This window comes from Sprattus sprattus, assembly GCF_963457725.1.
Source record: "Sprattus sprattus genome assembly, chromosome: 5".
Taxonomy (NCBI): Eukaryota; Metazoa; Chordata; class Actinopteri; order Clupeiformes; family Clupeidae; genus Sprattus; species Sprattus sprattus.
The window spans coordinates 26,316,053-26,334,430 of NC_137924.1; the positions used below are offsets into that span (position 1 = coordinate 26,316,053).

The 18,378-nt window shown below is 46.5% G+C and overlaps 1 protein-coding gene across 1 annotated transcript in view; it reads right to left on the minus strand.

Annotated features, from left to right (window-relative positions):
- The window catches only part of xpo4 (exportin 4), a gene marked incomplete at its 5' end in the record, with an annotated part of 46,343 nt that overhangs the window by 18,463 nt on the left and 9,502 nt on the right, over positions 1-18,378 (minus strand). Inside the window, 3 exon segments of the mRNA XM_080839354.1 lie at positions 8,052-8,164; positions 13,382-13,535; positions 15,102-15,218. Of these exon segments, the coding sequence (XP_080695480.1) occupies positions 8,052-8,164; positions 13,382-13,535; positions 15,102-15,218 (384 nt within the window).

Sequence of the window (18,378 nt, forward strand, 5' to 3'; positions counted from 1 at the left end):
GAGAGAGAGAGAGAGAGAGAGAGAGAGAGAGAAAGAAAGAAAGAAAGAAAGAGAGAGAAAGAAAGAGAGAGACAGAGGGAGAGACAGATGGATAGAGAAGGAGAGGGATATAGGAGGGAGAGGGATATAGGAGGGAGAGGGAGATGAATAGAGGGAAAGGGATAGAGAGAGAGAGATGGATAGAGGCAGGAAAAAAGGCAGGGAGAGGATTCAAAGACAGAATGCAATAAAGAGACTTTATTAAAAACAAGTGCCCCAAACCTGACCTTCCAGCACAACTGGATACTGTTAAGGTACAGATTAACATCAGAACCGTTCGCCTGTGGAAAAAGTAAAACTCAAGAGCCAAAGAAACCTCACCGTCTCTCCAAAAAAGTGAGAGATTATACGAGCGAGAAAGAGAGAGAGACACAAAAAAAGGAGTGGGTTAAAGACTGAGAAGAGTGAGTGAGAAAGAAAGACAGGTTATGGGGCAACAGAAGAGAGAGAGTGTCTGAGTGTGAGAGCAAGAGAGAGAGAGAGAGAGAGAGCGAGGGAGAGAGAGCGAGCGCAAGCAAGCAAAAGAAAGAGAGAGAGAGTGCTAGCTGGGGGTTCATTGGATGTAGCGCAGAGTGCAATGCCAGCAGGACAGCCAGACAGACCCCCTCAAAGAGTCCAGGAGACACTCCAGACCCCATACACTGGCAGCTGACCAAACACACAACTCACACACACTCACATTTATATAGACACACACACAGACAAGGCATGGACACACACACAAGGCAAACACACACAAACAAGGCATAGACAAACACAAGACATGGACACATACAAACACAGATCCATTGAACCACCGACACACACACACACACACACACACACACACACACACACACACACACACACACACACACACACACACACACACACACCCTTTCATAAAGAGCCAATCTTCACATACACACGAAATAAATCTGACTTTGATTTTGCACAGCTCGTGAGCCAAGATTCTGTCTCTGAAAAGAGTTTTTGAAAATCTGCGTCGAATCGATATCGACCTCTGTGGAGAGAAGTCACTCACCTATCCCTCTCTCCTTCTCTCGGTCCTTCTCTCTCTCCTTCTCTCTCTGATATCGATTTGGAAACTGTATGGAGTTGGCACTCTGAGAACCTCAGGGCAGCATGTCATCAATGGAGACCAGATCATTCACTCAGCCAGTTAATCGATCGATCAATCAATAAAACAGTCAAGTGGTCAACCAAAAAGAAAGTGAAGGGGTAAGGACGGTTCCGTAGAGAGCAGGAGATGGCTCTGTGTCAGAATGGCGACATGGTTCCTCCAGAGAGGTTCTCGTCTCCAGACCAGCAAGGGCTCTTCATCAAAGCACAAGTGCGGAGTGTTGTGCTCGGCGATGGAACAGTGGAGACTCCGTTCTTTCTCTCAGGTTCCCTTTCTGCCGTGTTCTCATTCCCCTCTTTGTTCCGCGGAAGAAACACCAGTCGCTCAGAGACGCCACAGGTTTCAACACAAACGTTTTCCCGAGACAAAAAGAAAACGATCCGTGTGGAGAAAGTCAAAGACCCTCGTCTCTCTCTCTCCCCTCTCACCTCTGCCGCTCACACCACGCCGAATTCCCCTAAAAACAGTCCTCCAGACCCTTTTCCTTGGTCACTCTCCCCCCACCCCTCTTTCTCGCTCTCTTTCTTTTGTTCCGCACCTCTCTTCTCTTCCAGCTGTAGAACTGATCGCCTGCCGGCTCGGTGGCTAACGCTAACGTTAACGCTAACCCTTGCGTCTACCAGCCCTGCCTGCTTCAGCGGCACAGTCCCTCTCCAGAGTGTGAAATAATGCACTGTGCGCTGCTGTGCCGAGAGAGGAAGAAGAGACAGACAGGGGGGGGGGGGGGAGTTAGAAAGAGGGAGGGAGAGAAATAGAGAGGGAGAGAGAGAGAGAGAGAGAGAGAGAGAGAGAGAGAGAGAGGCGTAAAAGTACTGTGAGCAGCACACTCTCTAAAAACAGCTGTGTGGAAGAACATGCAGGCCATGCCAACTATGCCAATCGCCTTGAGTCTGACTATAGTTAGAGACTGGCAGGGGGGGGGAACAAATCAAAACAAGACGGAGCACGCAACCCCCCCCCCCCAAAAGACAAAGACAGGGTGGGGGAGAGACTGAATGATAGAGAGAGAATATGAGAGAGGGAAAATGAGCATTCTATTTATAGAAGACAAAGACTTGTGTCTGTCTCCTCGGGGGAAATGGATTTGTACTTCCTCCCTCTTCCTCTCTCATTATCTTTCTCTCACTCATTCTCTCCAAGACACCCCCCCTCCTTCTCTCTCTCTCTCTCTCTCTCTCTCTTCCCGTCTGTCCTTTCCATCTTAGTAAATTAGGGTCTGGTTACTAACATGCTCGGCAATCAACCATCATCATTGTGACGGCATCATTCAGTGCACTGCTCCAGCATCCTGGCTCCTGTTGCTGTTTACAGCAGAGCCAGTGGCCCAGCACGAGTGCACCAGAGCTGGGGAGCAGAGCCGCGGGGGCAGCCCTGGTCCTCCTGAGCTCCAGGGCAGCTAGAGCCAGAGGATCAGGTACAGCCCCTGCCAGGGGAACAAATAAAAAAAAATGTAAATAATAATAAGAGACGAGAGGGGGAAAAATACTTGACAACTCAAACAATAATCAACAGCTGTGTGTGTGTGTGTGTCTCTCTCTGAGGGTGTCTGTCTGTGGGTGCGCATGTCTGCACAATGAAAGAAGCCCACCCCTCCTCTTATAACCGCAAAACAGTGATTCGTTGCAATGTGATTGAAGTCTGCTTAGGAAAATGTTAGCTTAGCACCCTTTTTATTGGGTGCTAAAGAATACAAAGAGCGGGAGGTTATTTTTAGTGCTGGCCATCACTCTCGTTCTCTCTCGTTCTCTCACTATCTCTTGCCTCTCTCTCTAATTCTCTCACTCTCTCTTTCTCATTCTCTCGCACTCTCTCCATCCTCTTGCTCATTCTCTCTCTCATTCTCTCGCACTCTCTGTCTCCATCCTCTTGCTCATTCTCTCTCTCGCTCTCTCACCCGCTGTTGTCTCGGTCTAAATCCCTATGGTGCTTTCAGCCACTTGAGCCTTGTTTAGGAGCGAATGACTCTAACCCCACTCTCCATGACCCTCCATCCTGACAGGCAGACTCCCAGGCGGGCTCCCCTGGGGGAGGCGCTCAGACATGAGGGGGATTTTGGGGAGCCGGCAGGGTTGGTTGTTAAATGGGGTCCCTAATCCTGGGGTCAGGAGATAAGCCAGCCGCTGCTCCAACCTGACCTTTGAACCTCACGGCGCGTGCCTGAGTGAGCCACTCCAAAAAAGCAACCCATCCCAAAAAAAAGATGGGCTTTCTCGGCTGTCGCAGTCACAGCTGAGATGAGAGAGACCTGGCAGCTGATGGGTTAGCACACACTAACACTAACACACACACACAAACACACACACACACACACACACAGAAAGACAAGAATCCCCACTGAGAAGGGTCAACAACACACACACAAACCAGTCCACATGAACACAATCTGAAACACAACTCATCGAACGCATATAGACACACATAAAGACAAGAAAACCCTACAGAGACAAGTCAACGCGGACACACACACCAGCGTTTCCGTTGTCCGGTAATTGCCGGTCTTTGCCCGAAAACAAATTTAAATGTCCGAAAATATTAGAGCTAACCGGTCAAATTGTCTTGATTGGAAATTCTTAAAAACCCTGTCTCGCAAACACAGGCCTGTAAAGCAAACGTGCACTGCCCTAATATGTTTGAAAGGAACAGGCTAATCTGCCGTTAGAAAGTTATTAAACAACACGCATATGCTGCATTTTAAATAAAGCGCAAACCGTTGGTTACAAACAAGGAGAGAACTAAGTGAGAAGGATCAAACATGGCCAAGCAGACTAGCCTTAAAAGCTTTTTTCAGAGGCCAAACGCAACTGATGAGGATGAACCGTCTGACGAGGATGAACCTGTAATACCTGCAGTGTTGCGTCTGAACGCGTTTCATTTCATTATACTGTCTATGCCCGTGCGTGAGCGCGCCGAAGTTGCGTAGGAGCCGAGAGCGGTATTGCAGACAGATAGAGATTTGGAAAAATTATAGCTTGCAGCATATTGAAAAAACGAACTGAAGAAGTTATTTTTATGAACTATGAACTGAACTAGATCATGTAGAAAGTGAACTTTCCAAACACTGAATACCTGAAGCCCTAGATGTTCGAACAGCTTCGAAATGTCGGGCGTTTATGTCGTTATGGAGTGACAAGTTCCGGTGCGAGGTAATCGATAGTCACAGTAAAATGTTCTGTTATCCCTGCAAAAGGCAGGACGACGCAACGGATTCACAAGAGGGTCGAATCATTTTAGAATCTCTGCTCTCATTGAACATGGTCAGAGCAATGAGCAATGTTTTTTTCTATTGTAAACTTAGGCAAATAAACATGTTGCATTCTAAACTACCTGATTATGTTATTATTTAAGCTAAGCATGCCGTCAGTTTTCTTCAATAGGCTAATTTAGAAGCAGAAATAGATATTTGGCCGGCTTATCATTAAAATGACCGGCAACATTTTTCTCTAGCGGAACCTCTGACACACACACACACGCCCGAGAACAAAAACACAAACCCTGACACAGAGTGACACACACATGTGCCCCCCAACACACACACACACACACTCCACACACATACAGACAGGGACCCCCATGGTCACACTAAGCCACGCAGACACCCCCAGAGGGACAGCTGACCACACTCCTGACCCTAACAATAACAACCCCCCCCACCTACCTCACATACCACAAACACTGTGACTGAGACCACTCCAAATGAATCAAACCTCATCCCCCCTACCTCCCCCCCCAAAAAGACAACACCCTGTCAGCTTGACACCCCCCTAAAACCAAAGACCTGCGTAAGACCAGCACTTTATTATTTGGCAAATTAAAAAAATTGTGTGGTCTGAAAGGCCCATCAGGCACAGACAAAGACGCCCTGAACACGGCACACACTGAATCAGTGAGCCAACTCTACAAGTTCAACTCCTCAACCAGACACAGCACCCAATAAAGTCCCCTAGACTGGGGACGGGCCCTTCTATAAAATACGCCCTGGGTAAGGAACACCAAAGACTAAACCGCTACCACTACTACACCAAAACGCCTCAAAAACATCCAATTAACAAAGAACAACACCCTTCATCCTCTAGTCCCCAATGTATGTCTAGGTCCCGCATCTCTCTTTTTCTCGCTCTCTCTCTTTCCCACACACACACACACACACACACACACACACACAAACAGTGACACAGAGACACACACACACACACAGAGACACACACACACACACACACACACACACACACACACAAACACACACAGTCATGCCTGTCCAGACAAGTTTAATGTCACCAGACACCCTTGACATCATCTCACCAGGGTGTTTTCATAGTGCCTTCCCAATGAGATGACCCATGTTTACAACATGGTAGAAACCATAATAACAACCACCACTGCCACAACAAGTCGTCTGAATGACAAGAAGTCAAGTGCAAGGCCATCTTTCAGTGGAGCAGAGTAATAATGGAGCGGTATTTGGCGCCTCCTCGCCTCGCCTGCAGACTCAATCTAGGAAATGGATCACTATCTGACAGCAGCGCGACCCAAGCCCACCCTTGCGGCACTCGCATTGAGAAAAAGCAGAGCAGTATTTGGCAGCAGGTGAAATAGCGAGTGTGTAATGGAGGGAAAGCGGCACATTATTTGGCAGCTGTGGTCCTTAGATGTGGAAAAGGGAGAGCGGACAGGCTTATTCCACACACACACACACACACACACACACACACACACACACAGTGATAAGGTCCAGACAGAACAGCAAGGGCCTCCACTCTCGGTCTCTAACACAGCCATTTGCCCAGCCACCTCCCCAATCGAAAAAGTTAGATGATCCACCTCAAATATTGAAAAATATAACACTGGAAAATGTCGAAAACATTAACATAAAATAATCTAAAAATCATTGGCTTGTGATTGTATTGGCTGTGAACTATAATTCCGAACAGCTAATTCACTGCATTCATCAAGTATTTTGTCTTTTAGTGTTCACGTCACAGAACAACAAAAAATAAAGAGTATGTCTCTTGCAATTTTACTTTCTCTTTCTCAGCTCGCGCATACGTCCTGGGCTGCTCCATGTCTCATGACCTGCGATTGCAAAAATCTGATTTGGACGGGTTCTTCACACCAACAGCAGACAAGCAGTTCAACTTGTTTGGGTTTCGTGGTTTGCTCTCGTTGAGCAAACAAGTTCCTGTCAGCGTCCGCAACGAGCCGATCAGAGATGTAGGGGGCTAATCCAAACCGCCTTGGCCGTCATGTCGGAACTGCATGCAAATGTGTTGGCAATTTGGGAGTGTGGGAACAATACACGTAATAAAACTCCTACTACCCCATTTGACTTGTATGACTGGTGTGTTGTCACTGTGTCGTACACCAAAGTACCTCTGCTTTCAGTGTAGTCGTTCACCCCGAACGCCGTCCGGAGATCTGGTGCTGTTTACCCTGGTGCTGGTGTCGGAGAGGGGAGTGGAGGCGTGGTGGAGATAAGGGGTATATCAGAAATGGGGGAGTATCTGCCGTATGGGTCGACTTGGTCATTTTGTGTTTCTCACTCTCCGTGTGGGACTACACTGCCTTGATTCCTATTGGCTGAGTTTGAAATTCATCCTGCACATCTACACCTTGCCTCATAGATATAGTGCTATGTACCCGTTTCAGCCATGCAGTGAAATCTTGTGTGAATAGCCAATTTTCATTGAATTTGCACTTCCCCACGTTAGTGCAACTGCTCTGAGGATCCCGCCCGCAACAAAGCATGAGTGTTGTTGGTTCCTCTATCCTGATCTGTGTGACATTAATGCGAGAGGTATCTTATAAGTAAATGATTTAAAAAATACAACTTGCCAAAAAATCCCACTTCGTCTTAGTATTTTTAAGACTTTTAAAAGATTGACTTGACATTTTAGGCCTTATTTTACCACTCTTATTTTTAGATGACCGAATTCATTGCCTTTTAAGAGACTTTTTAACCCTGCGCACTCCCTGGCCAGTTTTGATGCCGTCGTTGCGACACGCATTCCCGGTGGGGGCTATTTCCAGACGTGCCGTTTACACTAACACTCCGGCCGCAGGTCAAACGACCGTAAAATACAGTGTCTTCTCTTGCTCTCTCTCTCACAAACACACAGCCACATAAACACATAAGCACTGACCTTTCAACATAAGACAGAGATGGAAAAAAGAATGAGGGAGTGTACAGGAGAGAGAATATGAAAGAGTATCCCTTGTGAATACATCTGTCTAACAGGACAATGCAGAGTAGAGGAGAGGAGAGGCGAAGAAAACACAAGAAACACAATTCAGGATGACAAAAAGCAGTGAGGAAGAGATGGAGAAAGGGTTGTGAGAGAAAAGAGGAGGACATAAAGGGATAGGATAGTGCCAGGGAAAGAATGAAGCGCAAAGGACAAGACCAGCATTGAGAATGAGGACATCAGAAAAGACCTAAGGAAATACAACAGAGGAAAGGACAGGACAGGACAGATGAGGAAAGGAGAGGACAGAAGAGGAAAGGAGAAAGAGAAAGGAGGAGCATATAGAAAAAGACTCAGAGGGAAGACAGGAAAGATGAGATGAGGTAGAGAGAGCAGTAGAGGAAAAGGATGAGGGCACAGAAGTAGAAGGAAGGAGAGGAGAGGAGAAGAGAGACAGTAGACCAGTGGAGGAGAGAACAGAGAAGAGAGAATATAGAAAAGAGAAGAGAGATGGAGAGGAGAGTGATTTGGCTCAACGGACAATGAAGGACAGAGAAGGACTCCCACAAATTAGACACTCTCCAACACCGCAAACACAATAACAACTGAACCCAACAAGACATAAAATGACCCTCGCCCCCAGCATAGAAGACAGAAGTAGAAAAACAGAAGTCTATCATACGGAAGAAGAGGATGAGCGTGCGTCTTACCGTGAAGAAGAGGTCCATGACGCGCGTGTCCAGCAGGGCGTCTCTCCAGGACTCTGTGGGCTTCAGCATGACGTTCTGGGTGGCCTCAAACATGGCAATGTAGTGTCTGCCCAGTGACCATCCGGTTAAGGCCAACAGGAGCATCAGACAAACGCGCACACACACACACACACACACACACACACACACACACACACACACACACACACACACACACACACACACAGGCTCAAAAGGGCACGCAAGTGGTCTCGTTTTTTCTTCTTTCTCTTATTTTCTATCCGTCTTATGTCTCTCACTCCTTCGTTTTTGTCTGTCTATTCCTCTTGTTCTCGATATACCCTCTCGCCCTCTCTCTAAAAACCCCTTTTAATTCTCCTCAATTTTCCTCCTGCTCAATTGGTTTTGTCTTCTTTGACCTGGGTAAGACCTCTCTTTATCCCTCCTGATCCCTCTGTTTCTCTCTTCTCCTCTGCTCCTTTTCTCCCTCTTTTTTTAAACTTAAGTTTCTTCCCACTCTTTCTATCTTGGCAGTGGAAACTCACTGTAACTCACACACACTCTGTCTCTTTTCCCACCCTCTGCCTGTCTGTCTCTTTCTCTCCCTCTCGCTCTCCTTCCCTTCAGTAGGTCTACCTCCTCCGTCAGAGCCTTTGCCCCAAGTGCTCTCTCCTTCTCTTTCTCTCCCTCTTTTCCTCCTTCTCTCTCTCTCGGAGGAAACTCCCACAGGAATGTCTGATCAAAGCCAGTCACCGGCACAGGCCAGCATTCCACTGGGCTGGACCCACAGTCACTCCCCGCACGCACACACACACACACTCACGCAGACGTGCACACACACACACACAATACAGACAGAAACACTCCGCCACTCTGCACACATGTAAAGACAAACACACACACACACACATATCCTTCAAGACAGGTGCCAGCTTTAAGCTACAAACTATGTCTGGGTATAATGCTACCCCCCTTCCATCCGTTCATCCCTGTCTCTCTCTCCCCGTCTCTCTTTCTCTCCCACTCTTTCCTTCCCTCTCCTCTAGTCACAGAGCAGACTTTACGGCAAGGGTAAAAATAGTGCAGCTGCCACAGAACTCTGGGTGAACCTGCGGTAGGAGAGGCCTGGTCTGGAGTGGAGCGGGGGTGGGGGGGGCTGATTGGAAGCCCAGGGAGCAAGGGCCTGAGACTGGGCACTGAAGGCTGACCAGCCCTGGGCCAGGAGCTGGAGCTGGAGGAGAGCCAGAGGCCAGACATGGCTATAGAGACGGACGTCTGGTTGGCTAAACGGCCTGTGGGAACTCAGGACTGACCGTGACTGAGGGTGCCTAGACACTGACAGCAGAGAAGACTGGTGTGTGTGTGTGTGTGTGATCGAATGGCCATGTGTAAGTGTACGTTTGTGAGCCATAGAGTTAATGTGAGTATGAACATAGAAATGTGCGTCCTTACACCCCAGAAACTGTGTGTGTCCATATCAGATATCAGATACTGCAGTTACTCCCATCACATCTATTTTCTGAGTATACAGATTAAATGAAATAAAACAACAAATAAATAAGCATAAAAACATTATACCTGGTGTGTTGAGAAGAGTACATGTCTGTGTAGGTAACAGGGTGTGGTGTGATCATGTGTTTGTGTGACATCAAACGTGACAGATGAAATTGGAACTGGAGTGATTCACACACACATGACCACTCTTTTCCATAGGCCTGCTCATCAGCTGCCCTTTGCCTCATTCACACACACACACACACACACACACACACACGATAAGACGTCTAAACTAGCTGTTCGTGCTAAATAGCCAAATACTCACAACCACATTATCACCTTGTAAGTGAGTGAGTGTGAGGGAGTGTGCGCGCATGTGTGTGTGTGTGTCTGTCTGTGTGTGTGTGTGTGTGTGTGTGTGTTTATGTATCTGCGCACACATGGGACTGGGAGTTAGATTTTGCTATTGTTATCCCTAATGACTTGTTAATGTTGCCTTGTTGAGTGCCTGTGTTGACAACGTGAATGTCATAGCGCTGTGTTTTTCACTCTCCTCTGATCACATTGGCCTTGCTTGTGTTCGTAGGAATAAAAGGTGTTTGTTCGGAGGGAGTTGGCTGGATATTAGTTGGATAAGACTTCAGCGAGTGAGACAGGTTAGGTTACTAAATAAAAGATATGTCTTAAATAATGTCACAGACACAGGGGCCAGTAACACATAAACCAAACCACGATGAACACCCAGAACTCGTTAAACCACACTCAGCAAAACAGCAGACGACAAGTTTGACACACTCGAGCACTCACACACAGACACACACATATACACAGACACACACAGACGCATACACACACACACACACACACACAGACGCATTCACACACACACAGACGCATACACACACAGTTTACGGGGTGGAGATCACCCCTTGCCCCTTTCTAATATCAGCCCGGGTGCAGTTGACGGCTGGAGGAATTTTCCAGCCTCCCGCATTTCAAATGCAGCCCTGCGGTCACAGGCGAGGCAGCTGAACTTTTAACCGTGGCTACTGCTACCCGCCCGCGACCACCGGACCACCAGCGCCACCCCCCCCCCCCCCCCCAGCCTCTGCATGCTCATGCATCTTAAACTTTCCATTACATGGCCCCTGATAACTCGAACAGAGAAACCGTAATGAAGGCCCCAAAACGAGGTTTCACCTCTTAGGAGATGAGAGGAGACTCGCTGCGGTCTTGTCGACGACTTCACTTTACTTTCCGTTACAAAACCCTCCGACCAAGTCAAGGCTTCTGCGGTCACGGTGAGCTGAGGTTTCGCTCCCTAATTTAATGAGGCTGCTCTAACGGGGACGTTTTCTCTGCCTGGCGAAATACTTGCTCGTTAAAGCGGCCCTAAAAAAAAGAAAAGTGTTTTAGCGGCTGATAAACGAGTGCTGGAGAGAAACCGAGGGGTCGTCGCACAACGTGTTTCCTTGAAATATGACGTGTATGAAGGAGTGAAAAGCCAGGGTAGAGCAAAGAGAGTGTGTGTTTGTGTGTGTGTGTGACAGAATTAGGCGCCTGGCAAGGAAACACAAAGCAGGAGTGTGTGAATTATGGAGTGTTAGGGTCCGAGTAGAAGGGGCTGCTGGGAAGATTGCAAACTTTAGTTACTTTAGCCGGGTCGAGGGTCTTTAATCAGCGGCAGGCTTTCTTAAACTGCTCCAACCTGTGCGAAACGAGCTGCCGGAGGAGTGTGTGTATACAGTGTCAAACAGACGTGGCGCTGTGTTTACTTTTGCGTAACAGTTACTCGAGCGGTGGCAAAGGCGAGCTGCCAGCTGGGATAAGACGCATGTCCGCCCGGCAATAGACGGGCTTACGTGTCACATCCTCCCTCTGAAGACCCCCCTACACACACACGATGCCAAACAGAGTGGGACATGTGGAATAACACTTGAGGAATGCCCCTCTGCTCCCTCCTTCTCTTTCTCTCCCTCCTTCTCTTTCTCTCCCTCCTTCTCTCTCTCTCTCCCTCCTTCTCTCTCTCTCTCCCTCTCTCTCCCCCACTTCTTGACTTCCTCTTTCTAGCTTCTTTTCATTCCAGACTCTACTCCTTCTCTCCTGGTCTCCCCCGTCACTTCATTCTACGGGTTTTTCCTTTATTCCATCCTTCTCTCATTCGCAATACCCTTTTTGCCCCACTCATCTTTGCCCTCGTTCCCCCTTGGCATTTTCTAACCACCTCTGCTTCTCTTCGTCTGCCTATATCTCTTTCTCTCCTTCTCTGATATCTCACCAACTCTCTCATTCCGTCTCTCTGTCGCTCTCTCCCTCTTTCCCACTCATCCCCTTAGAGACCCTCCTCCTGTTACAGTTCAGAGTGTGTCCATCCTCCCCTGAGACCCATTGGCTGAAACAGCTGTCTGTCAACCCTCCTTACCTCCCTCACATTGGCCATTCAGAGCCACACGACTAGCATAAGACCGGGTAATGAGCTGCTGCTGATGGGGGGCCCCCCCCCCCCCCCGCAATAGAGGTCAAAGGGCGCGTGGAAAGACATGCTGTAGTACAGGCGCATCTGCCGCTTCGCACAGATGACACGTACACGTGGTGGCGCGGAGAGATGACACGCATGCCTCTGCTGCTCACTTCAGAGACAGAGAGGGACACACACACAAACATACACACACACACACACAAATACCAATGCCTCAGGCGTTTGTTTAAGTGAAGCAGACACTCAAAGGAGACACTCAAACACACGCTGCCATGCTTTAAGGACGCGCCGACGGCTGTTGGGCACGCAATTAAAGTGCCGACACGAGACAGACAGACAAACACACACACACACACATACTCCTCCCCAAGGCCTTAATAAATGTGATACATTTCCAGAAGGAGTCTCCTTGATGCACCACCCAGTTGCTGAGCACTACACTCACAGAGACAAAGACACACACACAGAGCATGCCTGGCATTTCGCTGGCCAGAGGGAAGGCTGGTTATTGAGGTGGAGGGCAAGCAGGGAGTGGGCGTGGGCGTATCTTTGAAAGTGATCCGTGACCCTGGTTGGCACCGTCGCCACTGCAGATCCCTTTAAACGGCCAGCAGCAGTGGCGAGAGAGAGAGGGCCTGCAGGGGCTTAGCGCTTCAGAGATCTCAATGGCATAGCCCCACACACACACAGACACACACACACACACACACACACGGTCATACATACAGAGTCATACACATAGCTGAGGATACATATACTCTTAATCACACACGCAACAAGGCATGTGGCACACGTGTGTCATTAGCAAAAGTATGCCAGCACTGACAGTCATACAGACACACACAAACACACACACACACACATATATAGGGTACACATATGAGCCAGGGAACATAATCGCATTGAAGCCAGACAACAAGCACATAGTTGAAGACACATATACTCTTAATCACTCATGCATGCATTCTTGCGCGCAAACACACACACACACACACACACACACAAACTGGCATCACACGCAATACCTATATATGGCTCGCATACCGTGAGGAACTAAATACCTTTTAAACACACATGTGGCAAGGCTGAAAGCCTATCAATTCAGAGACTTGTGACCATACAAACACCCCTCTCTTTCACTCTCTCTCTCTCTCTCTCTCTCACACACACACACACACACAAAACAAAGGAAACGCACAACAAAAATTGTTGAAACAGAATGACACACACACACACACACACAATGTTCAATGTTTGTACACAATATACCATCGCATAGGCTCACTACAAATCACTTTTACCTGGGTAAAGCCAAAACCCTGAGCCAAACATCAGTCCATGAATGAAAGGATATGATTGGGTGGCAGGAAGTTCCAGCTAAGCACATGATTGGCCAGCGCTAGGTAACGCTGGAACACTGAGGACATCTGAGCGTTGAGGTTCTCCCTGCGACTGAACTCCTGCAGAACCTCCATGGTGAGCATGAAGATCTGCCTCAAGTCATCCTCCTATCACACACACACACACACACACACACACACACACACACACACACACACACACATCACTATGATGCATCATACAATAGAACTTTGCTGTACACAACCACACACACAAACACAATTCATCAGAACAAAGGCTATTCATATTTTATACAATAAGAGATCTGCTGATCACACTGTTGTATACACATTTACTCTCACACATACACACGATGATATGACAAAATAATAACTGAACTCAAGTCAACAGAACAGTATATTCATTGACAAATATTTGTATGGACTTATTTTGTCACTGGGGACTAGACTTCCAACACCCATAAGGTGTATTCTTGCTGACTTCATCTCTTATACAACGATCAGTCAACACAAATACAATGACAGTCAGGCCTAATGTGCACACACACACCTCTTCAGTGATTCCCAACATGATAATAGAACACGCTACAGTTACATGTGTATGAACACAAAAGCAGAAGAGTGATTATGGCATTCATTACACACAACACACACTGGCCACACACACACACACACACACACACACACACACACACACACACACACACACACACACACACCTAGACAATAGCCTGTGTGCTTATACTCATTTCTAATGCATAGAGACATGGAGCTCATAACAAGGAAAATGAGTCGGAGAGTTTGTACAGAGATGGGGAGGAAAGGACAGAGAGCAGGGAAATTACAAAAACAACCAGCTTGAAATCATAACTCACAGATTATACCACAAAGCCGATGGGCCTTGGATGAGATTTGTAACGATATTTGTTTAGTAGTATGTAAACAAAGCTGAACTGAAGTGAACTGGGCATGAATTCACAAAGCATCTTAAGGGGCTAGAAGGAGCTCCTTACTTGGCGACAGGTCTTGTCAGTCTTAACTTTGGGACTTTGGGACAAGAGTAAGAACTAAAAAGTAGTCGGGAGGACTTCTTAACTCATCCAAACCAAATGGTAAATGGCTATTAATATCATTCCACGTCACAATGTTTTGTAATGCAGATGCTTAATTCGTTTAAACCAGATATTGTCTCAACCACGGGGGAATAATTGTGGAGCTCGTAAGGGATGTAATAATGCCACCAACCAACCGAAACAACCTATTCATTGCCGAAAATGTAATTGAATGCAGAGTAATGTTAAAACTATGGGAAGGTACTCTGTCTGTGGGTAGCATATTCCGTTATTATATAATGTGTAGCTTGTGTCATATTTACACATTTTACTACTGTTCTATGTTCCCGTAGGCTATGAAGTGCACTCCTATTCACCGGCACAGACCTGTCACTCACCAACCAATCCCCCAAGGTCATTGAAAGCAAGCTTGTGCATGAGACTCAGTCTCTCTAAACTTAGAGCTTAACAGAAAAGTGGCCTCAGCAGCTTTGTGAATAGGATTTAAAAATAAAATAAAAAAAAGCTTTAGTTCAAATCTTTAAGTACTCTTGGAGGCAAGATAAAATGCTTTGTGAAAATGGGTCCTGAACCTTTAATGCATTGTATTGTATTGGTTTAACATGTATGATAGTGAGGTTTTATGGATGTGGGCAGAGACCTGGAACTGGCGTTTGCAGTTGCCGTGGAACTCCATGCTGAGGCCGATGTTGCTTGTCTTGCTGGAGCTGGAGAACTCGCTGAGAAGTGCCGTCAGGATGGAGCAGGCCAGCGTTTGCTGCAGACACACACACACACACATACACACACACACAAACACACACAGGTCAGAGATTAAAGGTGATGGTTGACACTCACACACAAACACCCACTCAAACGGCACACTCCTGAGAGGCGAGTGTGTGAGTGTTTACTTGTCTGCTGTCCGTCATCCCCTGATAAGTGTGTGAGTGTGTGTGTGTGTGTGTGTGTGTGTGTGTGTGTGTGAGTGTGTTTACTCATGACTGCTGGGCACTGTCAGTCATCCCCTGATGAGCTTGCTGTGGGCAGCTGGCTGGCTCCTAGCATGAGTGTGTGACCCGCACGTGCTGCCGTCTTAACCAGGACATTCATCAACCGAATAAACCCCCTCCACACCAGCGGCATACGGCCGGACTCATATACCTCTCATCACATAACATGAGCAGGAACTCATTGAGACGGAGCTCATGTTCATGCTACTCTGGATCAGATTGAGTGAGATTTTGTTGACGAACGAAATTGCTTTGTTATTTTTTATTAATGAAATGAAATAAGTAAATTAAAGGAAGCAATTAAAAAAAAATAATTAAAAGCCAGAAGTCTGAATACCAAAATAAACTGTTTTCTCTCAACAACAACCATCAATCTACGGTCAATACCAGTGGTGGTCCGTCAGGGCCTTCAAGGCCTTCTCTGCTGGCCTAAACATCATCAGAAAATAAATGTAATAAATACATTTAATTTTAATATTTTCTTTTCATAAATATGTATTCAATTATTCCTCATAGTCCATTATCTTCATTTCATAGCTTCCAGCGTTGTTAATTTATGTTAGAGCTTTCATCCAATCATATTTCAGCTATCATGTGTTGCCACGCTCCGAAAAACCTTCCCCGAGAACAGAATTCTTCCTGAGGCCTTCAGAATTCACATTGAAGGCCCGTGTACATCTGATTGGTTTTCACAACTGGCTGTTTCAGTTCATTTAAGTTGAATGAACTGAAACAGACAGTTGTGACAACCAATCAGATTTCGAGTTGGCGACACTGGGCCTTCTAGAAGGCCCGGAATATTTCTTTCCTCGCGTTGAACGTGACACGTAAACGTCCTTTGATTGGATACTGAGGCAGACCGGTGCAGTGCTTCAGTGCTCAGTTTAGCTGGCTAAATTAATGCGAAAACGGAAAACGACGTACATCGGTTTCAATGCTTATTATGCTAGTTGTTTCAATTGGTAAGACTAAATATAATTACATTAACCAACTCAAATAAACTAGTTTACACCAACTTCATAAATCCAGTTTTTGATACAATTACAACGCCATTTTCAAGACGGAACTTTCAAGAAAAACTGGATATCGTGAGGATGGGAAGTTTAATGAAACTGCTTTGCAGGTGGGACAATGCGATGTTTAGTGGACAAACTTGTTTAAGCTCTCATAGGCTACTTTCGGTAGACTTAATAAAACTTTGTAGACTAATCCGTGAAAATCGCCTTTTATTTTTAAGTTGTGACAGTAATATCCAAGCGATCATATAACTGAGAGTTTCCTACTCTCAATGTATTGTTAATAGGCCTACGGGTGTATTGATTTTAAATGCTCCGGAAATATTAATAAAGTCTGTTGTACTCGACTATGTTAAGGTGATGCAATGCTCACTTATACTGCCTTTCTGGATAAATATAATGGTTCGAGAGCCATGGCGTCATAATGATAGTATTAGGAGGTGGATTCACTCAGTTTAACATCGTGTAGGACATCGCTGAAGGCCCAGTCGTGAAATGCACGGACCGCCACTGGTCAATACATTCCACTGTGATCTTTTTTAACTTTAAAAACATAAAAACACAAAATTCCAAAAACAAGCAGCTTCACACAGTGTGGACACATGTGTCCAATTTCCGATTTCAGTCCGATTTAAATTGGATATTGGACACATGTGTCTCCCCAGAACTAGATTCATTGTTGTCCGACTTGAGTCCGACTGGACTCCGACGTAAACCCCTGGACACACGATTCGATTCCGCTGGTAATTGGACTGGGCGCGCATGTGTCTCTCGTATCTGATTCAAATTGGACAACAACAACTTTTGCACGTGCTTGAGATCGTGCCCACAGACATATAAATGCATCATATATAATGTATATGATATGATAAACACTGCTAGACGCTCAGTTCTTGTGCTCCCTCTCATTCACGTTGAAATACTGAAAGCGAAACTGAAACTGGAACGCAACTGTTTGGGACAGAACGCTAATTCAGTGAACAAATATTTTCATATTACTTTCCACCAGTTGTTAGTCATGTAATCCATTCATATCGATGTGAATCAATCAATACTAATACAACTTTAACTGTGGTGTGTTTTTGTTTCATTTCACAACGTATTTACTGTATAATCAACGGTAGCAGATGTAAACATTCCGCATTTGATTTGAACTGACGCGGCCAAGATCTAGATTGGTCACTGCCATGTGCTTTGAGATAGAGCAGTTAACCCCCCATGGAGACCCCATGGAGAGAATTGGATGGGATCGGAGTGCTGCCATCATGTGCCCGCACTGACAGAGGCCTTCAATGGCATGCCCTTACGGTGCGAATCCATACCAGCGACGCGACCAAATTCCATCGCTTTGAGTGGGCGTAGTGTAGCGTGTGGAAATAGCATACAGTCCTACAATTTTCAAACGGTCAAAGACGACACCAAACAATCTCATTGGCCGCCGCCGAGAAAAATCGCTCCTCATTTGCATACGTTTCAACATGTTCGAATTTTCAGCGGTCGCGTCGCCCAGATCGCTGGTCTACGTCACAATGGACTGGCTCCCGTTGAAATGCATGGGGTTTAGACATCGCGTCGCTCATATCGCTGGTATGGATTTGCACCGTTACTCTCATGGCCTGTCCCTCTGACTACAGCTTCAGGCGTTCCACTGCTTCAGTTGTGTGCATGGCTTTAGAGTTCTAGAATCCCTCGACACCCCAGGGATTCTCAAATCACACACGTAACCGGGGGCAACAGCTGCTGTTGTCTCAGCGCCAAGGATGCCATGATCATAAAACTATTAAACTCAACAACACTCTGTAAACAGCTCAATCCACAACAAAAAATGTGTGTGAGGAGCGCCATCTTCTGGAGATGAAACACTGTGCAGGTGCCTTTCAAAGTGACTAACAGCGAGAGTGTAGCTTTC